Source organism: Marmota monax, unplaced genomic scaffold (genome assembly GCF_021218885.2).
Source record: "Marmota monax isolate L192 unplaced genomic scaffold, Marmota_monax_Labrador192_F-V1.1 WCK01_AAM20220418_F8-fsc00001, whole genome shotgun sequence".
Taxonomy (NCBI): Eukaryota; Metazoa; Chordata; class Mammalia; order Rodentia; family Sciuridae; genus Marmota; species Marmota monax.
This window is the reverse complement of record NW_026693777.1, coordinates 21481199-21506616: the sequence shown is the minus strand read 5'-3', so window position 1 is coordinate 21506616 and position 25418 is coordinate 21481199. Positions and strand designations below refer to the sequence as shown.

General features: G+C 51.3%; 1 protein-coding gene across 1 annotated transcript in view; it reads right to left on the bottom strand.

Annotated features, from left to right (window-relative positions):
- Positions 1-25418, bottom strand: part of Sptb (spectrin beta, erythrocytic) — a 69285-nt gene that overhangs the window by 3524 nt on the left and 40343 nt on the right. The window contains exons 21-33 of the mRNA XM_046461778.2: positions 25272-25361; positions 21286-21564; positions 20811-20941; positions 19681-19885; positions 19033-19407; positions 17487-17731; positions 15967-16105; positions 15440-15524; positions 14301-14497; positions 13962-14011; positions 13362-13440; positions 2296-2543; positions 16-189 (exon numbers count right to left, since the gene is read on the bottom strand). Coding sequence (XP_046317734.1) covers positions 16-189; positions 2296-2543; positions 13362-13440; positions 13962-14011; positions 14301-14497; positions 15440-15524; positions 15967-16105; positions 17487-17731; positions 19033-19407; positions 19681-19885; positions 20811-20941; positions 21286-21564; positions 25272-25361 — 2297 coding nt within the window. The remainder of the gene's footprint in view (positions 1-15; positions 190-2295; positions 2544-13361; positions 13441-13961; positions 14012-14300; positions 14498-15439; positions 15525-15966; positions 16106-17486; positions 17732-19032; positions 19408-19680; positions 19886-20810; positions 20942-21285; positions 21565-25271; positions 25362-25418) is intronic.

Here is a 25418-nt window from a genome sequence, read left to right as displayed (position 1 = left end):
GGCAGGAAGGCTCACCTCAGCTTAAAGACGTGCTTCTTCTTTTTGTAGTTGGCAGCAATCTCACAGATAGCATGTCTCAGGGCCAGGGGCTCCTCCCCATGGTAGGGAACCCCCAGGGCCAGGTTTTTGGCGTCCTTGTAGAAGGTCAGTTCACTATTCCTGAGCACACAGTACAAATTGTTCCAGGACCTGCAAAGATGGGGACAAATAGGTCACCCACAGTCCTGATACAGTATCTTTATGATCAATGCCTATGGCTTTTCCGTTTCTTTTTATTGAGTTATTTTTGCTCTGATAAATAGTAAGATTTTATTGTTTAGAAAGTGTGGGGGGTGGGTAGGGGAGAGGATCATCTGTATGTAATTTCAATACCAAAAGCTAACTACTGTTCACATTTTACATATTCTAGTTTTTCTTCTATTCACATTCAGATTTTCCTATATACATAGATAGCTAAAATTGGAATATACTCTCTCTCTCTCTCTCTCTCTCTCTCTCTCTCTCTCTGTGTGTGTGTTGTGTGTGTGTGTGTTTGTGTGTATTTATTTATTTTCTGGGAATCACACCCAGGGCCTCAGGCATGCTAGGCAAATGCTCTACCACTGAGCTACATCCACAGCCTTATCTATTCAATTTTGCCTCCTGCTTTTAAGATTAAACACTATATCATGAGTATTTATTCATATCCTCAATTATTTCTTGATATCGATTTTTGGGTGACTATAGTATGCCATATATATACACATAATCTCTTTTTTGTGGAAAATTTATCCATAATTTAAATAGTGATGTGATGATGATCATTCTCATGTATATGTCTTTGCCTATAGTTCTGATCTTACCATGAGATCATACATTTCTAGAAGTAGAATTACTAAATCTAAGATCAATAGCACAAACTTAATTTTTCAAAGTATTCCGCATTCATTGGAAAATTTGATTCTCACTACAGAATCATGAAGTGAATTGGGTTTTGTTTTGGTTGTTATTTCTGTTTGGATGATATATGCACAGTATATTATCCTAGCATGTGTGTGTGTGTGTGTGTGTGTGTGTGTGTAGCATTAGGGATTGAACCCAGAGCCTTTTGCATGCTACGCACACTCTCTGCCACTGAGCTGTACTTCCAGGCCTTTTTTGAGGGTAGGAAAGTGGAGAACTAGTAGGGCGCATGGATAAGAAGTACTGGAAGGTCAGTATAAAGTTGCTGCAGAGCCATTTTTATGAAGCCTGGGTTTCTGACTTGCTACTCAGAGATCCTTCCTCCAGCAGTAAGGCAGCTGCTGAGGGGGACCTGGGTCTTTGGAGTAAGGTTGTGCCTTGAGTAAATGACTTAGCCTCTCTGAGACTGTTTCTCCATCTGGAAATGGAAACTTTAGTATCGTAGGGTGGTTGTTAGATTTTATCAGTCCTAACATAATGCCTGGCACATAGTAGGTACTCAATAAGTGTTAGCCTCCCTTTTTCTGGTGGACTCCCATTTAAGCAATAAACCTCTTCTGGGCAGTTGGGTCACTAAGTTGTTTCTTTTTGGAATTTGAAGTAGCTTTGTTGAGTCCCCCCAGATAGGGAGCTCTGTGTGCTTCCAAGTGTCCCTGGGAATGTGGCTTGCTTCAACTTCTGGATTCCATTTCCCTGAGGCCATGGACTGCTGCTAGAGAAAAAGAGGCTCCAAGGACCTGGGAGGAGCAGCCCTGTAAAGACCAAATCCAAGGACATGACTATCTCAGAATCAGGAATGGACATATCCTTTGAGGCAGTTTCTCAGGGTCATGGACTCACTGAATGACAGCACTAGAAGGGACTCCCAGAGGGCATCTGGGTCATGGGCCCCCAGTCACCTCCTATTTTATAGCTAAAGAAATAGGCCTAGATCAATGAAAGCAGGTCTTGGTCAAGGACATGCTGTTAGCACCAAGACTCCCTCTTGCTGCCCAGCTTTGCAATAACTGTACTATCAATAGCCAGTGTCCACCATGGCCCCACTCTGTGCCCGGGACAGTGTCCCTACTGAACATGCCTACCATTGTCATCATGGCCATTTTATGAATGGGGAAACTGACAGGGAGGTTGGATAACGTGTGTGAAGTCGTAGGATTTGAACTCTGGACCACAACTGAGGCTTTTTCCATCATGCCAAGTGGCCCTGGTTTGGCTCCTGGGGGTACCCAGGAGCTCTCCCAAATGAGAGGCCAAGGGCGGCTCTTTCCCAGCACACACCCGTGGCCAAGGCTCTGCTACTAGAGAACCCTGGAAGCTGCCCCTCTCCCCGAGCCCAGCAGCCCTCCCCGACACCTGTTGGATGCCTTCTTGTTGGGCCCCTCCAGGTCATGCTTGCGGCCAAGGTAGCCCTCCATCTGTACGCTGTGCCCGTGGTCCTGCTGGGCCGGCAACGTTGTGGGCTCGTCGCCCTCACTCAGAGGAGTGTCTAGGACCTTAAACAGGGGCTCCGTGGCAGGCCTCTCATTTTCATCAGATTTCTCCTCCTGCCCAGGCAAGGGTGGTGGCTGCAGGTCCTGAGGCCATGGCCTCTCTTCTTCCCCCTGCTCAGGGGCACAGGGGGAGAGCATACCTTTCTGGGGGCTCAGGCAGGGCCTCCACCTGAGCCTCCTTCCCTTGTTCAATGGCTCCCTAGCTTGCCATGGGTACCCCCTCGCTTCCCTGGCCTCTCCCCATACCTCTGACTCCAGCTCCCCTGCTCTCTTTCATCCCCATCTAACAGCAACAGAAGGTCTTCAGAGGGGCTTGAGGAATGGTCGAATTTGGAACAGGTTCCAAGGCTATTGGAGAGCTCTGGTTCAGTGCCTGGCTCCAGACCCCAACCCCTGCTTCTATCATTTACTCTGTGACACACGGGCCTTGGGAAGAGTTCATATGAACGGAAGTTCTGCTGCTAAGACAAGTTTGCAAACCACTTTTCCTAGGGTGTTCAGTGGGAGATCTTCTGGTACTTCAAATTGTCATCAAAGCCCTAATGCTAAGGGTACTGGGCTCCAAGTCACCCCATGTCACTGCCAGTCCTTCATTGGGTCTAACAGGCCCCCTCCCATCATCTAATGAGAATTTGTGGATTCCCAGGGCTGGTTGCCTTTGAAAAGTCACCTTGGAAGCTTACAAAATGTTCTCAAGTCCTTCCCTCAAGACAGTGTTAACTGGCCTGCAGGGGTCAGCACGTTGGTGTTTCTTGATAAGCATTTCATGACTCTAATGTGTACTATAGGCCGAGAATTGCCCAAACAGAGTCCTTACCTTGGGGAACTGCTGTGGGTTCTCCCTCCCTGCACACTTCCTGTTCCCTGACTGGGCATTTCCTTTTGCAGAGGCCTCTTACCTATGCCTCATGCAGCAGGAGAACTCTAAGGAGTAAGTACCTTAGAATCCTTGAGGGCTGTGGATGGCCTCGCTTGGGCCATCTGGCCAGCACAGGGTGGCTGCTGGAACTTGATACCAAGGGGAGGGAAGATGCCCCAAGCAACCATGTCTGGACGCCTGAAGGGCATGGACACAGACAGCCCAGGAGGACCAGAGCCACCCTGGGTAGTAAAAGAACTCGCTTCTTTTTCTGTTCCCCTTCCCTCCCTGCCCCAGAAACTGACATGGAGGCCCAGAAAAGTGCTGGGGGAGAAGCAAAGAAAGAGCAGACTATGTTCTCCTCTGCAGCAGGGGTTCCTTAGGCCATGAGCTAAATCTGATGGAGAGAAATAGAGGGGGGCACCATGTTGGACATCAGATTGAAACTTGAAACTGAAACAAACTGAGTAGACTTTTTAACAGTGAACAGACTGGCTCTGTGAAGGAGGGGCTCGGTGGAGAAGTTTGGAGGTAGTGTTCAGAAGAAAGGAAAAGCTGATCATATTTGTAACCCATCAAATGAGGGCTGTTCAATAAACACATTGTAAATAGAGGGCCTGGTAAGATTTTATGTAAAGAAGGGTAGCTGGGAGTGGTGGTACACACCTGTAATCCCAGCAACTGGGAGGCTGAGGCAAGAGAATTACAAGTTCAAGACCAGCCTGGGAAACCTATTGAGCCTTGTCTCAAAAAATAAAAAAAAAAAAGGACTGGAGTTGTAGCTCAGTGGAAAATCATCCCTGGGTTCAATCCCCAGTACTGAAAAAATAATTAATTTAATTTAAATAAAAATGAAGGAAGGGTAATGTGGTTGGAAAAGTTTGGAAACCACTGGTCTATTCTCACATTTCCTATGTGTAATAAAACCAGTGGTCAGAGAGGTTAAGTGACTTGCTCAGTCACACAGCTAATAAGTAAGGAGGTAATTGGGTGCATGCACTCCAGAATCAAACAGGTGTGCGTTTTTATGCCACCCTCGGGCACTCATCTTTTCCTTCCTTAGACTCCCTTAAGAGTTGTGGCTGGGCCACTCTCCTCTCTGCATTATTTGTGGTCTTTCTGTCTTAAGAGTTTTGGCACCATCTGCGATGAGCTTGCCTTGGCCACAAAGTTCTGGAAGTCCTGAATCCCTGCCTGAATCATTCTCTAGCTACAGGAAGGGCAGGAGTGACAAAAATGGGACTGGAGGATGGGGTTTGGAGCCCTTCTGGGACCCTAGTCAGGCCAACCCTCTGCTTTGGGAATAAGGTTCAAAAGTACTTCCCCTGTGGCCCCATACTGAGAATTGAACCTGGAGCGCTTTACCACTGGGCTACCCCCCCTGGCCCTTTTTGTTTTTTTTTTATTTTGAGACACATAAGTCACCTAGGCCAGTCTTGAACTTGGGATCCTCGTGCCTCTGCCTCCTGGTATCACAGGCGTGTGCCCCTGTTCCTGGCAGGAGTGGATGATTAGTGCAGAAAGGAAGCCTTGTTCTCCCCGCCCCCTGCCCCACCTCGCCAGCCTCAAGCCCTGCTGGTCCTGTTCTTCCTCCAGGAGAGGAGACTGTCCAGAGGAGGTGCAGGTGCATGGCTGCCCTTGATGACGGGCCAGGTACTCCAAGTCCCAGGTCTGGAGTCTTGGAGAAATGCCATAGTGGACACAGGAGGGAAGCCTGCCAGTCCTCACAGCCATATGTGTCCCTCTCACCCAGTTTCTACCCACTTGGGACTGGCTGAGAGCTCTGTGTCCACATCTGATTCCTATATTCTTACTCCTTCTTTAGGGAACTGATCTCTGACAATCAGGATGGATTTAGCCAAGACTGACTCCCAACATAATCTCTGTTCCCTCCTCATAAGTGCCTGGCCCATGCTTCCTGGCAGGGACATGCAGAGGGCCATGCCAGTGTGTTCCAAAGCAATATGGCTGGGTCATGGGTTGGCTTTGGAGTGCGGGTTTCCCACTATATGCAAAGATTTCTTCTGTGTTCCTGTTTGTATGGTGATGATTTAAATGCATCCTTCCCCTTCCCACCCAAAGGTTAAGGCCTGAAGAGGAGGAGCCAAGAACCAGGGTGGAGATGGAGATGGAGGTGTTAGGCGTTGCCAGGATTCCCTTCCTTCCTGGGCTGGGGGAGGGACAGAGATGAGGAAGATGGGGATGGAATGAAGGTGGATGCAGAGAGGGGGAAGAGGCTTTGGGGATCAATCTTTTTTCCTTGCTCCTAAGGGAGGCTGGCCAAATCCCCAAAGAGGAGAAGCGTAGGGGTAGGCAGAAGCTCTCTTAAGCCACCTTCTTTTTTCCCACTGAATCTTTCTAATACATTCTTATCCCTTTCTAGGGATGGAGACCAAGGGTTGAGCCAAACAGGCCTGGAGTAAAGAGCCTGGGCTTCTGTCTGGGGGAAGGCAGAGTATCAAGTCACTAACCCTTCCCCATGCGGTCAGTTAGTGGCAGGGTGTCAGCACTTACTTTGCAGGTGGTTTGGAGCATTTCAAAGTGAGAAAGCATTTGCAAGTGCTGCTCTTTGGTGATTTTTCCAGCCACTATCTTGGAGCTTTGCTGAGCAATTGTTGTGCCCGATGCCCTAGGTGGCCAGCACGACCATCTCAAATACCCCTTTGCCTCCAGTATGGGCTGCTCAGGACTGAGAAATGTTGAATCTCAACCTCTGCCGGGCAAGACCTGACTCCCTCCTCCCTCTGCCCTTTTCAGTTGGAGCATTCCGAGACCCCAGGCAGGAATGGCAGGACCATTGTGAACATGTGAGCCCTACCAGGAAGGACAAGAAGCAGCCTAGAGTAGGAGACCCCGAGAAAGTGAAGGCAGAAGTTATCAGACGGGGCTGAGGCCAACAGGGTGCTCCTTAATGGAAGGTTCTGGTAATTCAGAATTAGATTTTTATAAAGAGCTCACAACTTTGTAAAGAAAAGACTTCCAGGAAGATAATACCTCGACACATATTCATATACCTGAAGCAAAACCGGTTTTAAAAAATTACCGTCATAATCCTGATCTGCAGAGCACAAGTTCACAAGACAGTGAGAACAAGCAGGAGAAAGCCGCCTCCTCACTCCCATGGGTAAACCCTGCACATGGCCGTGCTGGCAACCTCGGTGTGTTGGAAAGATCTTTATTTTGCAATTCATAAGAGATCAAGAATTTCCCTGGGGAATTTTATTTGGAGCCGTGACACTGGGAAGACCTATAGTAAGATCAGAAAAGGGGACGTTGTTACGGAAGCAGACCCCATGGGGAAAGGCTGGGGATGGTGAATGATGAAGAGGGCAGACAAAGTTGATGCAAGAGATTCTGGAACTGGAAAGAAGCCTTGGAATCATGGATTCAGCCCTCCTTATTACAGACACTGGGTTCCAGAAAAGCCCAGGGACCAGGTGAGATTGTGTAGCAGGTGGTAGAGCCAAGCAAGAACACATGCTTTCTGCTTCCCTGTCGGTAAGACGTCTTTCAAATCTGAAAGGGAGCCAGACATGTCCCACAACCCAGGAGGCTGGGGCAGGAGGATTGCAAGTTCAAAGCCAGCCTCAGCAACTTAGCAAGGCCTTATGCAACTTAGTGAATCCCTTTCTCAAAATATAAAAAATATAAAAAGGGAAAAAGTGCTGGGGATGTGGGTTGGTGGTAAAGTGCCCCTGGATTAAAATCCTCAGTATTAAAAAAAAAAGAAGAAGAAGAATCTGAAAGGGTGTAGCACAGGACAGTTGGTACTGGCATACAGGATGGTCAGGGAATGGGGGGGACCAAGTGGCTGGGCAGAGACCCACTTGTGGCCCAGACTCCAAACCTGCTGCAGAGTGAGTTTGAGGCTAAGGCAGATCTGGCAAGGACTTCCCATTTAATCAATGACCTCCATATCAACAGGGGGACCTGGGGTTAGGCTGGTGGATGGTTTGGGTGGAGGGGCCATTATTGCCCTGGGAAGAGGTGACAGTTCTCTTGCCATCCCTGGAAGCATGCTATTCCTGGAGGAATTTGGTTAGAGAGTGCCAGGAGAAGAGGACACTGGCCAGGCTCAGAGCTAGCTACCCATGCTGCTGAGGTGTGGTTGTGATGACAGGCAGGTTGTGCCGACGGACAGGAGATGGTCTGGGATCCCTTCCATCCTCTGCTCTGAGGTACAAGACCTACTGCCATTGCCCTCAGTCATTAGGAAGGTGTGCCAGACACTGGGACCACATCAGAGGAGAGCAGGAGACAGGCAACATTTGTGGCTGGTTGAGGGACATTAGGGGAAGGAAGGATATGTCAGGAAAGCCTTGCTGGCTGTCACAGGATTGAGGTCAAAGAGGGAGAGGTCCCAGGTTTCTGATGGGAGGGAAGGCTGACTCAAAGTCTTGGTGGAGATTTTCGGAGTCAAGCAAGAATCATATAAACTTAACTTTTTGGAGCCCTGCCTTGCTAGGAAGTTGGCTTGGTGTGGGGGATTTCCTCCACAGAGGATTTTCAAACCAGATGGGCAGGATGAGTCTTTGGACTAAGGAGCTGAAGGTGTAGTTCCAAGATCAGCCAGCAGGTGGCGAAGGGAACTACACGCAATCAACACTCACCATGCCGGGATAACCTGGCTCTTTCCCAAGTTCCAAAGATGCCCAGTGAATTCAGATATGCTTGCAAGCAAAGTTACATGGGTGATAGGATCTTCTAAAGGTAATGATGGAAGGTATAAGCCAGGGCATGAGGATGTACCTCAGAAGCCTACCATAGGATGATATATGATGAGCCTAGAGTGTGTGTAGAGGGGTCTCAAGGATGGGGAGGCTCCCTGAAGGCTGGCTTGGGAAAGAACTTGGTAATGTTAGAATTCATATAGAGTGTGTGTGTGCGTTTTAAGAGATGAGGGAATTTAAAATATTACCTGCCAAGTGATCACCAGGTGTTCTACCTATATTCTCTCTTCCAAGTCTTGCAATGCTTCTGCAAGGCAGGTACCATTGGAACCCCTGTTTTCAGATGAGGGGAACCAGGGTCAGAGCTGATGAGTAGCTTGTCCACACATATATCTTGTGATGGAAAGTAGAGGATGTAGGCCCCAAACTCGATGCTTTTCCCCACAAGGCCTTCTGTAAGAGGTAGAAGCCAGCACCATCACTCCAGAGGAAGCCTCCTATCCAATGGGGTTCACAGCCTAGATGAAATGTGCCCAGCTTAGGTAAGACACAAGACTGGTCTGTTGAGGCTGCTGATTGTGTTAGAGATACACTGGAAGGGGATGGAAGAGGAGCTTGGAGACAGAGAAGACCCACTGCTAGATGCCTTAGATAACTAAATGGCATAGGGTGAGAGTAGGGTGGGCAGAGCTAGAACTCTAGCAGCTGAGAATGTTTACCCTCCCTGGTGTCTGATGCTTTGACTCCTGTGCCTTGGATGAGAAGGGCCATCTAGATGGGTTAGGAAGGCAACTGTTTGCAAGAAAATAAATAAATAAATGGTGTGCTGACTTGAAACCAGCCAAAGATGAAGAGGTGGCAACTTCAGATAGGCAGAGACAAATGCTCAAACAAGAAAGAAGTCTGGCTGAACAGGAAGAAGGAACCAGGGAGAAATAGAGGCTGGTGACAGGGGGAGTGATCCCCTGGATAGCAGGTTGGGTAGGGTGAGCAGAGCAGCTCAATGGCTCAAGCTACCCGACCAAGATGGCAACTAAGGAGCTTGGGCAAGATGCCAGGAAGGGAGGGATGCAGAGAAGACCACCAGGTAAAGAGAGTGAGGGGACAGGGAAACGGCAGTTTAGGCTTCCCTAGACCCTAGGAGGGAGACCTGGTCCACTGCCACCAGGAGCTGAGAGGGAAACAGGCTTCTTTGGGAGCTCTCCACCTTGCCCACCACCTGTGTGGTCTCTTTGGTCACCGTCCTGGAGGAGCTGGAGGCTGCTCAATCTCTCGGTGATCCAGAGCATTAGAATGATTAGAGAGAAGATACCAGCCCCTGCATCCAGATCGACCACCCAATGGTCAAGTTGCCAACTTCAAAACCCTTTCTGAGACACCTCCAACTGAGTCTCATCCTGAGTTTACCAGTATCTGAGATGCTCTGAGACAGCCTGAAAGAACTTAGGAAGAGCGGAAGTTCTTCTTAAGCAGAGGGGCCAGGAAGAGGGCGTCTGACCATAGCAGAGAGCGGGGCACAGCCAGCAGTGGGCAGATGTTCAGGGAGCCACGCCAGGCTGCAGGCAGACAAACCCCTGCCATGCTGACTCAGGCATCCTGGGGAGACAGGGCCACGCCCAGGTTTGGGGGCAAGTTGACCTTCTTTCCAGGCTGGGCCTGCCGATTTCCAACAAACATAGGATTTGCATTCACTGCAAAATGTCTGAAAAAACTGCTCTTAAGGGGGAGCAGGGAAAGCCTGGGGAAGCTTGTTCGGGCAAGAAACACAGCCGCTGTCTCCACACCCACATGGCTTCCACCCAAGGGCGTCAGAGCTGAGGGGAGGCTGCTGCTGGGGGAGTTTCACAGGTTGCTAAGAGGGTGATGGAAGCTGGGGCCAGCTAGGCCCTGCAACGCTGCCCCACACCTTCACAAGGGCGGCTACTTTCCCAAAGAGACCATGGAAGGGAGACAAGGGACGCAGGAATCCTGACTCTGTGTTCAGCCCTGACAGGATGCTCACTGCCCCTCTTCAGGGAGGCCCACTGTACAGTCTTGGAAGGCCACTTGCAAGAGTGACATCTGTGAGCTGCCCTTGGGTCAGTTTTCCTTGACAACTTCCTGAAGGTTGATCGTGAAGGGCACCCGGGCAGCTGCTCTTTGCAGTGGTCTTATGTCTCAGGATTTCCCCTCCAATGCAGACCCGACTATCCCAGAAGCTTGGGGACAGTCAGGGTATCTTTGTCCCCAAACAATGAAGGAAATCCTTTCTTGTCACAGCCCTTGGGAGCACCCATCCCTGTGAAGGATGGTACATTTTCACAGCGCTGGAAGGTGAATTCCTAGAGCAGGTCCTTCTTTCCACCCCCAAGCCAGGAGAGAGGCAGTGTGTAGGACTATGTCCTGGGGCTTGGGGACCCTTTAGTCTAGGGGCACTCCCATTCTCTCCAACACCATGGAAATGGTCTCTTTCCCTCCCAGGAGAAAAGAACATGTCACCACCAATGCTACATTGGGGAGTCTGAGGCATCTGGAGCCTGGAAGTTGAGGGACACTCCAGCCCTATTCAGGGCCATATACCCAGGTGAAGGGGGTTTGCACGGGCAGAGGGTGTGGGGTGAGGTGACCCTGGCCAGAGGCTCTCATGCACCAGGCCCAGGCAGATCTGCCTGCTCACTGCTGCCACAGGCACAGAAAAGCCAGCAGGTCCCCTTCAGGGCTCTGTCCTTGGCAGCAGCAAAGGTCTGACCTGGTCTCTCTTCCCCAAACAGGAGAAAAGACAAACACCTTGGCCCTTTAGCTCTTCTTCCCGGTCCTGGCCTGGCACTGGCTGGTGCCTGATAAACGAACCAGGTACCTTAGAGCTAAGAACGAGACCACAGGAACGTGGGAAACCACCTCCCCAGCCCCTCCCTTGAATTGCTACAATGCTGTCATAAAGGAACATTCTGGACTTTCTGTAATCCCACAGAGAGGCCTTTATAAGGGCAAGAGACTCAGGGTCATTATCTAAAACCAGGGGCAAGTTTCCAGCAGAACCCAGATGCCCTGATGTGCTCTCCGTCGTAGGTTTTGTCTTTGGTTAGTGTTGCTTCTGTGTGGCCTTGCACACGCTTACCTGTAGGAAGGGGTTGCTTTTACCCAGCACGTGCACTAACGTGGAGAGGCCAGAGGTGAGGGGAGCCAGCGTTACTGCAGTGATGGGATGGCAGCTCAGACACTGCGTGTACACATGTGTGCGCATGCACCCCCGGGGAAGAGGTGGACTGGAGTATGTGCCTGTCTGGACAGGGCAAGGGTGCCTGGGCCATTCCCAGCCGCCCCCCAGCAGGAAGCGACATGCACTAGTAAGGGGTTTTACATGAAGCAACACGTATCTACTCTAGAGGGCACCAACGCCACACTGCACACACAAGACCAGCAGGAGAGCCACTGGACCCCAGGCCTGTCCCAGAGAGGAAGCCGAACCTTCCTGGGATGGGCCAGAGGTTCTGTAAAGGGCAGGAACGGGGGAGGCTGGAGGAGTCAGCAGCTGGCTTTGTGAGGAGCCTTGCGAGGCTGGATTGGTGGTTCTCCATCCTCCTGTCTCTCTCATGCCAGAGACTGACAGACTGGGCGTTAGCCCTTCCCTCTGTGTTTTGTGGATCCTCATGAAAACTTAGATGCTCAGAAAGGAGAAGCAGCAGGAAATCGGTTTCCAGGAGGCCTCTGGCCTTGTGTTCATTTGATTCACCGTCTGGTTTCTTTCTGGAACCAGGCAAGGGCCAGTTTTCCCATCTGGCAGAGTGGCTGGCTCTCCAGGAAGGGTCTCAGATGTGGGCTCACTCATCTTCCCCCAAAGAGACACTCAGGTCCAAGCAAGTTTTATTCCCCCCAACCCAGTGACATTCAGGTGCTGGATGGAGAAGGCTCTGATGCACATGTAATTATATTTGCACAAACATATATGACACAGACAATGGTGGAATTGCTCAGGTGGTCACGAAGGAGCCCGCACACCAGGACACCATGGCATGCAGACACACAGGGATGCAGGGCAGAAGCGCAGGTGGGAGCAGGAGGCAGGGACAGTCCCAGCCTGTGTCCACAGTCCACTTCAGCCCCCAGAGTTTTCTCTCCCTCCGATGGGGGCTGGTGCTAGGAAAGGGGGCTGGAACATGGTCGGCCACAGAGATGTTGGGCACTTCAGAGGGGACTCCCGAGAGAGGCCCTCCAGCAGAGCCCAGCAGTGCCCTCTGCTGGGCATGATGGGCTGGTACAGCTTAGAAGGGAGGCAGAGGGAGATGTGTGTGTTTGTGTGTGTTAGTGAGTGAGAGAGATTGGGGGAGGCAGGGTGCTCAGATCCGAGCCTAACAGAGATTCTGCATAGGGAGGAATTACTATATGTATTTTTCTTTTCTTTTTTTCTTCTCCCCACCTCCTTCTAGGTCCTTGTGCTTGTTCGACAAGTTGTATGTGTATTCTTCTGGGGTGGTTCATGTACCAGAAATTTTCACCAAGAATACTAATCTTTCTTAATCCCCACTCAGAAATCAGGCAAGCTCACCTGGGCACTTGAAGGATCTGTTGCTCCCTTGACCCCCAGAGCCACATGCCATGAGAGTAGAAAAGCCATGCAAGTTTCATGCTCATTGTTGCTCTCTTCTCAGCCCATTGCTCCCCAAAGTGGCCCTGTTGGGCCCTTCCAGCCCCTCCCCCAGCCAGGCCTCCATCACACCCTCCTTTTCTACAAATTTTGGGGCTAGTCCCCCTGATACCCAAAGCCCTGGGATTCTCCCTCACTCCTGCAGGACCCTTCTAGTCTATCTGCCTCAGAACCAGCTCCACATCCAAACTCACTGGTCCAGGTCAGTAGAAAGAGGGAGAGAGCTCTGCATGAGAGGGAGGAATCTGCTGGAAGGGTGGGTCTCCCCACTTCATTGCCCAAATGCCTGCGGGGGGGGGGGGGCAGGCAGAACGGGATGTCTACTGGTTCATGTCTCAGGTGTGTGTGTGTGTATGTGTATGTGTGTGTGTGTGTGTTTGTTGTATGGAGTCAGGAGAATGGGAAAAAGGAAAGTGTACAAAGTGAATCCTCCCTGTATAAAGTGCTTCTCCAGATGTAGATGGTGATAAGTTTATGTAATAAAATTTATTATATTAGATAAAACCAAACTAATAGAGTCATGTCAGTGGCTGGCTGTCAGTTTCCTCTGGGTTGGGAGGAGGAGGGGAATTACCCTAAGAATTAAGAAAACCTAAGTGTAAAAGTAGACTTGATGGGAATGAGGCTTCTGGGGACACAGGGGCAGGAGGAGGGCCTGGGGAGCAGAGTGGCACATGCCCCATTCTCGCCCTCTGCCCTGGAGGAGCCTAGTAGGGATGAGGAGGCTCTGGCAGCAACGACTCCCAGGAACTAGACAAATGGGACATGAAACTGACCGGGGATGTTCTCTCAGTCGCCGCACGGTGGGGGACTCGGGGAGCCTCCCCTGCTGTCTCGCCTTCCTCCTCTTGAGGCCTAAGGAAGACACAGCTTCTCTTTAATGACAAGTACCTCACTGAGGCCGGCGCCTCCCCCCGAGGCCTGGCTTCGGTCCGCTCTGCGCACATGTGGCATGTGTGCCACTCATCATCCCACCAGACTTCCATCAGCCCCAGGTGCTCAGAAAGGAGTCACCCAGAGGCTTGATAGATAGGAAAAGTGAAGCACATGCTTCAGAAATGGACAAGTTCCACGTTAGACAGCCCTGGGGGCGATGTTGGGGGGCTGGCTCCCTGAGGGAAAGCCCTATCTCAGTGGCAGCCACTGCTGGCCTCCCCTTCCTTCCTGTGCAGGGCTTTGGGTCACCTGTGATGAGGGCAGCAGAACATTGTGGCTTCAAGCTCCATGCACTCTGGGTTTCACTGACAAGGTGCCCAGGATTGCGGGGTCAAGCGTGTCTGGTTCAGATGCCCAGCTGCCATCAAAAACTCTTCCTCCTCCTTCCTACCCACCCCTCTCACAGAGCGCTGCTCCTCAGACACACAGCCACCACTCACCCGGGCTCCTCTGCAGGTCTGTCTGGGGTCTGGCGTTCTTTAAGCTCAAGCTGGGGAAGGAAAGGGGGAAGATCAGAGTAGCCACAAGCAGAGCTGGGTTCTCAGGTGACCTCTCTCTAGTCAGGGCCCTGCGCCCCAGCACACCCTGGGGTTTGCCCCTCTCTGTCCCAGACGCCCCTTTTCATCTCTGGCATTCAAAGGTGAGTACGGTCTGCTGCCTAGCTTTCCTCTCCACCTGCCCCCACTCTTACACCTGACACCTGGCCAGAGTTCTGGGACACCCCCGCCCACAAGGCAAGGCTGCTGCCCTCCCCAGCCTTCCAGCCTGTCCCAGCTCACCGTGGTGGGCTTCTCCAGAGCAGCAAAGCGCTCTGCCCAGGTGGCTGTGGACTTCTCAAAAGCCTCATGCCTCTTGATCAGCTTCTCTACGCTGTCCACAGTGTGGCCAAAGTCCCGGCTGGCCAGGTAGGGCTCCTGGGCAATGAGCCATGCTTCGGCCACAGAGGCATCCCTCGAGAACTGGCACACCTCCAGCACTGCCACAAGAACAAGCCAAAGACCCACCCGCAAGGCCGGGGGCCTGTCAGCATTCAACAGTCCATTCCTGCAGGGACCTAGGTGGCCAGTGGCCAGGTACAAGGGCCACAGGGGTCCCTAAACTCCATGAATATTTTGCTCAGTTCTGAATCCTGCTCAAGACCACTCCATGCTCACTCTGGGGTCCTACCCCGTGTCTCCATCGACAAATATAAATATATATATATACGGGGATTGAACTCAGGGGCACTCAACCATTGAGCTACATCCCCTATTTTGTATTTTATTTAGAAACAGGGTCTCACTGAGTTGCTTAGAGCCTTGCTAAGTTGCTAAGGCTGGCTTTGAACTTGTGATCCTCCTACCTCAGCCTCCTGAGCTGCTGGGATTATAGGGGTGCACCACTGCACCCAGCCTAATAGCCATATTTTTAAAACACATTAATTGAAACAAACTGTTTTGGAAGCCAAATGCAGTTTAGATGCCTCTCTTTGAGGAACAGTCTTCTGCCCTAATTCTCTTGCTGGCCTTTGTCTCTCATCATTGTGGATGAAGAGCCACACCGACCAGACCAGGCCTTTTTGGCTCACAGCTCCTACCCGAGAGGTGAGAGTTTCTGCACCTCTCCTCAGCCTCCAGCCACTGGAGGAAGGAGTCCCTGACTGATGCTCCTTAGAGCAAATACCCAACGCACAGGGGAGCGCCGCCCTGCACCTCCCCAGCCTCAGCTCAGCAGACACAGCAGCCCAGCACGGGGTAGACTGGGAGTGGGGCACCTGGTTGCTGGAGGGAGGCTTCCAGAGCAAGTCTGCTTGATTTTCTGCCTGGTCCCCTGTCACCAGAAGCCCGAAGCCACCCTATTACAGCATCACCCTCCCTTCCTCTGCTCCAGTAGGGGTGAGGCCCTGCCCCCAGGTCCCCAGGCCCTGCATTTCACTCACGCATGTGGAGCCGATCATCTCGGGTCACCCATTTATCATTCATCTCCTGCCTCCTGATCAATACCTGCTTCAGTTTTTCCCGGATCTGTAGAGAGGAAAGGAGAAAAGCATGGGCTTTGGTAACCCTTCCCTCTCTCTGAAGCAGTGCACAGATGGCCGCAGAGAATGTCAGGCTTGATCACACAGGCCTGGCTTCAAGTCTTGGCCTTGCTACTTGTCAGCTGTGCAGTCTTGGGCAAGTTACTTAACCCCACTGAGATACCTAAATATGCCTCGCCTATGAGATGGGGTCATCGACTTCTAAGCATGCGCACCTATGGGTGATGGGTAGATGGCGAGCCTGCTCTCCTCTAGTGAGAGGCCAACTCCTTAAGATGGAGAATAGGCTGGGTGTGGCTCTGATTCCTGACCCACAGGCAGACCTGATGCTCCATAAGTGAAAGATAAGTTCCTCAGAAGTTCCCCCACTGCCCTACCAAGAAGCTGCCTGGCCAGTAATATGGGGACAAGGACACGAAAGGGCTCACCTCCTCTGAAGCCTGGTGTTGCCGCTGTAGCAGGGACTCCCCGAGCTCCAGGCAGGTGCTGAAGTTCTTGGCCCGGGTGTTGATCTCTGACTTGATGCCCTGGTGATACTTCAAGAGTAGTTCCACGGAGGACACATCCCTGGGGGCAGGACAGGGCCAGGGAGGCAGTTGGGGAAGAAGGAAACTCTGGGTCACTCTGGCAGTGGGGGGGCTGCCTCTCACTTGCTCCAGGGAGTCTGGCCAGCTCCCTCCTGTCTCTCTGCTCAGCCAGGAAGTCCAGCCCCACCAGGAACACTGATGTCCTAATGCCTTCCCATGGCTAGTGGCCAGGGCATGGGTCCCCAGAAGCAGCCAGGGGATACTATTCAACAATAGAAAGGAATGAGGTGTAGCTCAGTGGTAGAGCACTTGCCTAGCATGTATGAGGCCCTGGGTTGGATCCTCAGCACCACAGAAAAAGAAATAAAACAAAGGTATTGTATTCATCATCAAATTTTTTTTTTTTTAAAAGGAATGAGGTACTGCTTCATGGTACAACAAGAATGAATCTTGTAAACAGACTAAGTGAAAGAAGCCATTCACAAAAGACAATATATTATGTGATTCCATTTCTATGAAAAATGTTCAGAATGGGCAAATCTAAGGAGATAGAAAGTGGTGGCTGCCAGGGATCTGGGGCAAGAAGCAAAGTGAGTGGCTACTAATGGGGATGAGCTTATTTGGTGGTGGGGGGTGATGAAAATCTAAATCTGGATTGTAGTTGATAGTTGTGTAACTAGGAATATATAGCTGAGCACAGTGACGCACACCTAAAATCTCAGCAGCTCAGGAAGCTGAGGCAGGAAGATCTTGAGTTCAAAGCCAGTCTCAGCAGCTTAGGGAAGCCCTAAGCAATTTAGCAACATCCTATCTCTAAATAAAATATATTTTAAAAAGGGCTAGAGATGTGGCTCAATGGTTAAGCACCCCTGGGTTCAATCCCTGGTAACAAAAACAAAACAAAACAAACTAGGAATAGATAAATATCACTGAATGGAACACTTTAAATGGATGAAGTATAGTGTGTGAATTATATCTCAATAAAAATGTTAAAGATAACAGTATGGTCACTGAGGTGGGTGTCTTGTAGGCAGAGGGACAGAGAGTTGTCAATAATTACTAAATGGACACTAACTGGGCGGAGAGCTCAGAGCTCACTGGTGCTCACTGCTCAGGAGCCTGACCCCACCTTTCAGGGATAATCAGCTCCATCCTGAGTTTTAGGAGAACGGCCCCATATGCTGGAACCTGGGGAAGGTCCCATGGACCTGTCTTGGACCTGTCCAGCTTTGAAAGTGTGAGTTGACAGTGGTCACTGTCCCTGCTGGACAGGCTGAATTTCTCCCTTTACTCTGAAATGATCAGTGCTCCCAGAACCTGAGCCACTGAGGAATTCACCTCAGGTGCCCCTTAGGAGAGGAGGAGCCCTGGGCAGCACCCTTGTCTGCCAGCCTCACCTATCATGGAGGATGCCCCCTTACCTGGGCCTCTCCTGGGTATCGATCTGCCGGATGATACCCTCCATCCAGGAAAGCAGATCCCGGACCATGCTGAAGAAGCGGAACTTGTCTGCCGTGTCCACGAGTTGAGTCCGGCGCCCAGCACAGGCATCGAGCAATGCCTGCCAAGCGGCAGATACCTCCTGTTCCTTGCTCTGGATGGCGTCTGCCTTTTCCCCGGCGTATGCTGTCTGCAGGCGGGTAGCCACATCCTGGAACTGCTGTACCTGTGGTCAGGCAAAACCAGACATTGTTCCTTGAACAGAGGCATCTCAGGCCTGGCACTGGAAGGACATCTGTCTCTTGTCTCCTCCCCAGAGCACCATAGGAAGGCTCCATCCTCTGCCCAGCAGATGCTGTAGAAGGATCCCTGCTTGGGTGCCTCTGTCTATCCAAGGAATTTGATGAGTATTTGGGAGTGACAGCAACTCAATACCCTTTGATCTCCTTAGAGGTACTATAACGAGAGCAAGTGTGAACCAGGCACCATTCTAGACAGTTTATGTTAACTTTGCATCCTTGCAACAATCCCATGGAAAGGGAATTTCATTATCCCTGCTTTTGAGATGAGGAAACTAAGGCATAGCAAGGCCAAGTAAATGGCCCAAGTTCCCTCATACTACCTGGTCAAAGGGACAGCTGGGTTAGAGCTGTGCTCCTGGGCCCCTGTTCTTAACCACCACCACATCTTCAGGAAGGAGCTGCATCAGATTCTCAGGGACAACAAATTCTCATTCCTGAGACCTCAGTGTGGCTACTCCTGTCTCAGGGTTTCTGGTACCACCAAGCACAATGGCTGCACACCAGGTCCCACCTTCTCTGTCAGATAAATCTCTGAAAGGTCTACTTCCAGGTGAACCAGGGGCCCAGCCCGACCTACCTTGGTGTCATCCCTGAACCCCACTGGGCTGGCCTGGGACTGCATAGCCAGTGGAGGCCTGGGGAACCTTTGGCAGCTGGGGTCTCTCACCTTTGTCTTGTTCTATCACACCAAGCTCTGGGGAAACCCTAGGGATCTGCAGAGGTGCCTCAGCAAATATCCCAGTGATTAAGAGTGTTGAGAAAGCAGATCTTGGGAATGCCCCAGCTCCCACGGGAAAGATTGGCCTGCCTGGGGACTATGTATGTAGGGCCCATGGCCAGAGCACCAAAGCCTCAGTCCTGGCTCCACTGGGTATCTGCACGTTCCCAGGCCACTAACTGGCTCTCTGCACCTTGCTTTCCTCTTCTACAAAATGCAGACAGTGTTAGTACCTCAGAGGGGGGCTATGAGGATCCAGTGCTGCATATATCGCTTAGAACAGTGCTAGAAGAGCACTATGCATTAGCTAACAATATTGCATAAGGTATTTTATGCATTGGTTTTTTTGTGAGAATTCAGTTTAAAGTACTTCTGAAGTTAAAGAGCATCTGAAAGCCACTACTCCCTGTTCTGAGCTGTTAGTTCTCTAAGGAAGAGAAATCACCAGGTGCCCATTCTAGAAGGTTCCCCTCCAGGAGCCAGGTGGGTGATGGCACTTGTGGGTACCTGCACTCCCAGCAAGTGGAGCTCCCGCTCGAAGGCCGTGTGCACCCGGTGGAAGGACTCAGCAGTGCTGGCATCCAACCCCACATCCTCAGGCAGCTCGCGGTGCTTCTCGTCGATGAGGCCCAGGATCTCCACCCCTGTGTAGAAGTAGCGGTGCAGGTCATAGGAGGCCGCCAGCAGCTGCATGCGGGTATCGATGAGCTCCAGCAGGTCTGCCCACATGTCATTCAGCCCGTCCTTCCACTCGGCGATGGTGGCCGCCTCGCTGTGGCCTGCATCGATGAGTCGCTCAATGATGGCATTCACATTGTCCACCCGCTCCTGCCCGATGGCCCCAGTCTCCCGGGCAAAGTCTCGGAATTTGTCCCGAAGCATCTAAACATGGGGCAGACAGAAATGGGGTTAGTGGGGCTCAGGGGCAGACGGGTGTCATCATGCTCTCAGCTGCAGATGCTGCTAGGTGGCCACTGTGACCATCTGACCCTGACTCTCAGTTTTTCCCCAGGGCGGCCTGAGCCCGCTGGCCACACTTCACCCTAGTGTGACTGAATCCCTTTGCGATGCCCTGCAGTGGTAGGAGCACCGTGAGGGTCTGGAACCATGGCTGGCTGTGTCTACTGCAGAGAAGGCAGGAGCTGTGGTACTCACAGTCACGTGGTCAAAGTCTTGCCCCATTTCTTGGGACGAGGCCACCATCTCCTTTTCTGTAATCCACTGTTCCAGGTCGTCAGCCTCTCTCTTCAGCTGGAACAGATGGTACATGTTCTCCAGCTTCCGCCTGCGTTCCTCTGCCATGTCCTTCAGCCCTGCATACTGCTTATCCACTTGCCCCTGAAGTCTGATTATCTGTTCCCTGGAATTCAATCCAAGAAATCCCTTAAAGATGGCCAGCAAGAACCCAGAGCAGCTGACTCAGAGGAGCTGACCTACGCCTCCCTAGATCCCTAGCACGGACTGGTGGGAAGTGAAGCTTAAGGGAAGTGATAGTGGTTTTTCTTGGGGAAGAGTTGGTGAGAGAAGGAATGACCCGTTTGGCCACAGTGCCTCAGGGGAGGGCAGGACTCTGTCATGGAGTTCTGTCCTGGTGTGACACTTGCTGCTGTAGCCCTCCCTCTGGGAAGCTCTCAGGTACACAGGAGGCCGATGGGACAGTGCTGAGAGGGCTCCGGCAGCAGTTCCCCTGCCTAGCTCTACAGGGGCTCGGTCCTTGGGGTTCCCTGGGAGCTGTGTGGCTGCGAGGATACAGTGGAGGATGCCCTAAAGGCAGCAGAGGACAGGGCTATAACTAGGGCAGCCTGAGGAATCTGGTCAGTGGGTTCTAATTTATGCAGAATCCCTGCAACTCAACAGTTCTGACAGGTGTAATTTTCTACTTTCACTTTGACATAGGATTCTGCTGAGGATTTTATGAGGTCTGGAAGTACCTTCTGAACCACAAAAAGAAAAGCAAAATTAGTCTTCAGTATCTCACAGCATATTCTAATTCTTCAAAAGACTGCAGTTTTAAGTTCAACCAACGCATAGTTTTGCTATTCCATTCTGATTTTTTTTTTTTTTTTTTTTTTTTTTTTGCAAACCAGGCCTCAGGTGGCCCACATTGGAGTCCCTCCCGCAAGACCAAAGCATAACATGGGACTGGGCCAATCCACAGTCCAGAAACTTCTATATTTGGGAACACTGTTCCGATTTTCCTTTCTTGGACCTGGAGGGATTTTGGTTGGTGGGGCTCCTGGCCTGATGCCCATGACCTGCCGAGTCACTTCAGGAGACACACGCACCCCTCGGGGTGTCCCGCGGACAGCAGGCTCTGGGCCCGGCCGGCTAGCTGCTTCATGTTCCTCCCATACTCCTCCACGGTGCGCTGCTGCCTCAAGTGCCGCTTGAGCATCACGATGGCACCCTCTTCATCCTAGGAGGCAGCAGAGGTCAGTGCCACAGAGTTTGGAGGTGCCCAGTGAGGAGAGAGCCGTGTGCCTGCCCCTCCTGCCCACCTTTTGCCTTTCTGGCTCACCTGCTGTCGCCTGCTCTGTGCCCTTCCTCACAGGCCCACTGCCAAGCTGCTGTCCCCATGAAAACTTCCTAACTCAACCCAGCTTTGAGAGACCCTTCCCTTCGCCCAGCCCTCTCCACAGGCAGGGAGATTGCCTGGGTCCCCTGTACACCGCCTCCCCACTCTTTCCACCCCGCTCACTGCCCGCTCCAGCGCTCCTGTCCATCTGGGCACCCCAGCTGGCAGCCCCTGGCCCAGAAGACCTTGGGGGGCTCATCAGAGAAGACGTAGAGCTCCTGCTCGCTGATCCAGGCCTCGGCCTCCCCGGCGTCCAGGTAGTACTGCTGCGCCTCGTGGGCATCCCGCAGGCGCTGCAGCCGCCCAGCCGCCGCCTCCCGCAGAGCCGCCCACGAGTCTTGCAGGTGCCCCAGGCGTTCCTCGATGTCCTGGAGGTCCATCTCCGCTGTCTCCACGAGCTGCCGTCCCCGCTGCAGCACGTCCTCCACCCGCGGCGCGTGGCCCAGGATCTCGTTCTGCAGTGTCTGTGACCATAAGGAAGGGTTCAGGGGCAGAGTCCTCCCACCAGGTATGGGAGCCCATTTCTGCAGGACCAGGGCACTGTGGGCCTCTCTCCGCCACCTGCTAAAGCAGAGCAGGTGATGATAATAAAGCTGCCCGTGACCACCTGCCAGCAGGACGCCAAACACACCTGTGCCTCCTCCCTCGACCCTCATAGCTTTCTGAGAGTAGCATTTGGGAACTGGCACATGGCAATGAAGGAACTTGCTGGCAGCCGGTGGCAGAGCCAGGAGGGAACAGAGCCCCACCCAATTCCAAAGCCTGGGCTCTCGACTGCTCCACACCCTGCCTCTGCTCAACAGAGCTTGATCTCTTAGGTGTACACACTGGAGGGAAGGAAAGCAATCTTGGAATGGCCACCTGACATCTTCTTTTAGCAGCTTTTGCTCCAGATACAAGGACAGTTGGTGGCTGTCCCTGTGTAGAGTCTGGGGTTTGGTTTTGTTTTTCCCTATTTTTATTTATCAAACCTTTGTGAAAAAGTGTATTATTTCCTTTCTGAGCCTTTGGTTACCAAAATGGCCTTTTCCTCTGCCTCTGATGATTGGGTCACCTTTGCCTTCAGGAGGCCCGGACACACATACAGGATCCTTTCTGGGTCCTTGAAGTCACACTAGCTGCTTCTCATATGATTCTTGGCCTCTTTACACCTTGTTTCTTCTCTCTCTTTTAAAGGCCATTTCCCCATGCCTTTAAAATCCATCTAGAAGGCAGAAGCGAGAGTCCACAGAGGTAGAATGGTGACTGCCAGCACTTTAAATATTTATGAAACTGGGCTCAGTGATGCACACCTGTAATCCCAGTAGCCTGGGAGGCTGAGTCAGGAGAATCGCAAGTTTAGACCTGCATCCGTAACTTAGTGATACTCTGTCTCAAAATAATTTTTTTTAAAGTGTGGGGGTTGCTGGGGATATAGCTCAGTGATAAAGCACCCCTGGGTTCAATTACCAGTACAAAAAAAAAAAAAAAGAAACAAAGAAAAAGAAAAATGTTAAACTATGGGGTTTTGGGTTGTGGCTCAGTGGTGGAGCACTTACCTAGCACGTGTGAGGCCCTGAGTTCAATCCTCAGCACCATTTCCCCATTTTCATTTGTCAATATTATTATTTTTATTTATCAATATAAAAATAAAGTTATCATGTCCATCCATAACTAAAAAAATATTTAAAAAAGAAAAAATGCAAAAAAAGAAAAGAAAAATGCTAGAATAGTAAGATCCACAAGGTATCTAACCTGGTGAAATACGTTTTTGTACTTTATATTCAAAATCTTAATTTTTGAGGATTTTCTGTGGGCTGTGCAATTGTATACAAATAGCCCATGTTGCCAGCTCTAGTCGGCCTCTTTACTTTCTCTGAGGTCTTATGACCTCTGCCTGGTGCCTTAAAAAGGTATTTCTATCTCTTTTTAAGCAATTGCCCTCTAGTCTTTCTGGGGTACGTATCTATGATGTCTTTCTCCCTGTTTTCATTCATTCCACAATTTATTAAGGTATTATGTACATACCAGATCCTGTTCTAGGGACTAGGGACTAAATGGAGAGAAGAAGAAGACCTGTGCCCTCTTAAAGTTCCTAGTCTCACAGAGGAAACAGATGTGAGCATGGAAATAAATGGAGTCTGGGCCATCTTCCCTTGGTGCTACGGGGAAAATACACAGTGGAATGAAGAAGGGCTGCCAGGCTGTGGTGGTGGCTCCTTTGGCTAGGAGAGTCAGGAAGAGCCTTTCTGAGGAGAAGACCTTGGAGGGAGCCATGAACAGTGAGAGGGAGGCAACCAAAGGTTTGGGGTGAGTGTTCCCAGCACAAGATATGAGTCCATGCAAAGGCCCTGGGGTGGAAAGGAGCCTGGACTGTGTGATGCTACAAGGGCTGGAAGAGAAGAGCTAGTGAAGGGGGCTGAATGGGACAAGTGATGTGATTTAGAGGTAGGCAGAAACTAGACCAGGCGAGGTGACGGCTCTTAACCCTGGCGGCACATTGAATACTCCGGGAAAACAGGTGCAGCCGGGGCCTCACTCACAGAGATACTAATCAATGAATCTGAGGTGAGACGTGGCATTTGTACGTTTAAAAGTTCCCCAAGTGACTTTTAATGTGCAGCCACCTTGCAGGATGTGTTCTGGCTATAACGGACAGCTGCTAGAACAGTGGTTCTCAAAGTGGGGGCTCCAGCTCGCTGCAACTGGAGCCTAGCTAGAAATGCAAATCATTGGGCTCCCCCACCACCACCCAGTAAAGCCTAGCAACTGTGTTGAACAAGCCCCCCAGGCCAATGGGCACTGAAGTCAGAGCCCCTTCCATGGAGGGTTTTCAGGGAGGAAGGGATACAAGGGCTTGTGCTTTAGCAGCCTAGACCCAAATAGTCTTTACTAGGGCAGCCACACTCTCTGAAGAGCTTCCTTCCCTTCTTGGTTAGAGCAACCCCATCTGTATTTGTCTTGCCCTTTTCCTGAAATAGCAGCTGCCGGCCAGGGGAGTGGAAACCTCTAGGTGCTAATACTTACTGAGGCTCAACAGACTCAAAAGTCTTCGGTGCTGGAAAGACTAGAGGTGGCTCATTGCACAACTGAGGAAACTGAGGTCCAGGGGACACTTTCTCCCATCAGCCTTCCTCCTATAACTGAAGGCTGTGGCATCAACTGAGCCTGAATCTCTACCATCCCCTAGCGCAAGTCCTCGCGTGTGGCCACTGGAGCCTTGATGATTAGATCATGTCAACTGGAAACAAAGGTTCCCGGGGAGCTTTGGAGAAACCTCTCTGAATATAGTTCGTGCCTTTGCACAGTTGCTGGGCTCCAGTGGTCTGGGAGCAGATGGCAGCTGCAGTTATTTGGGAGGATGGGAGTGCTTGCCGTGCCATGACCTTCCTTCCCCAAGGAGTTGCAGTACTGACGTGACACTCTGGGACACATTGCTCTTTTCTGGGATCTAAGTTCCTGGGCTCTCCTTGTTGATCCAGAGAGCTGACCAGGCAGGAAAAGGGACTCTCTGCCCAAGAGAAGGGACTGAGGCCAGCTCCTGACCAGACATGAAGCCACTGTGACCCCACCCAGCTGGCTTCCTTGAAGATTCAGGTTCCCTCTGCTGCTCTGACACAGAGGAAGTATTTGGCATCTGCTATGTCCAGAATTGTGACCAGGGCCCAGTCTGGCCTAAGAGAGCTGAACAGCAGTTGGATGTTTGCTTCTAGGACTCTAAGTCCAAGTTCAGCAGCTTTCTCATGGGGTTTGAGCCCACTGGAGAAGTGGGGCCTATGTTCCTTGATGACAGCACACTTTCCAAGCTCAGCCCTCAAAGAGAACAAGGCAGTGTTAGGGCAGAAAACCCAGGAGTTATCAGCTTCTCTTGGGGAAGCCACTGAATTCAGGACTGTGAAAACACATTAAGTCCAGGCCAGGGGCTCCAGGGTCCTGCACCCACCCGAGCCTGATGGAGACTGAATGGCCCCAAATCCCCAAGTATCATGATTTCTCCTTCTTCTGGGATCCTCCCAGAGTTCTCTCTGCTCTTTTTGCAGTGAGACTTCAAATACAGTTTACGGATCCCCAAGTCCCTAACAGGAGCAATAATCTGCTATGGCTGACCTTCTGCAGATAAGGGTTGGGCTATACCCCAGCCAGGTAGGGGCAGGGAGAGGCAGGTGCACTGACCAGGTGAGACAGGACTTACCTGATTCTTCTTCATGAACAGCTGCACTGTTTGCAGGTTAGTGCCATAGTCGGCTGACTGGGCCAGTGGCAGCCTCTCCTCCACCCAAAGCTGCAGAGACAAAAGGCGGGGGGATAGCTGATGACAAACACAGCCACTTTCTCCCAA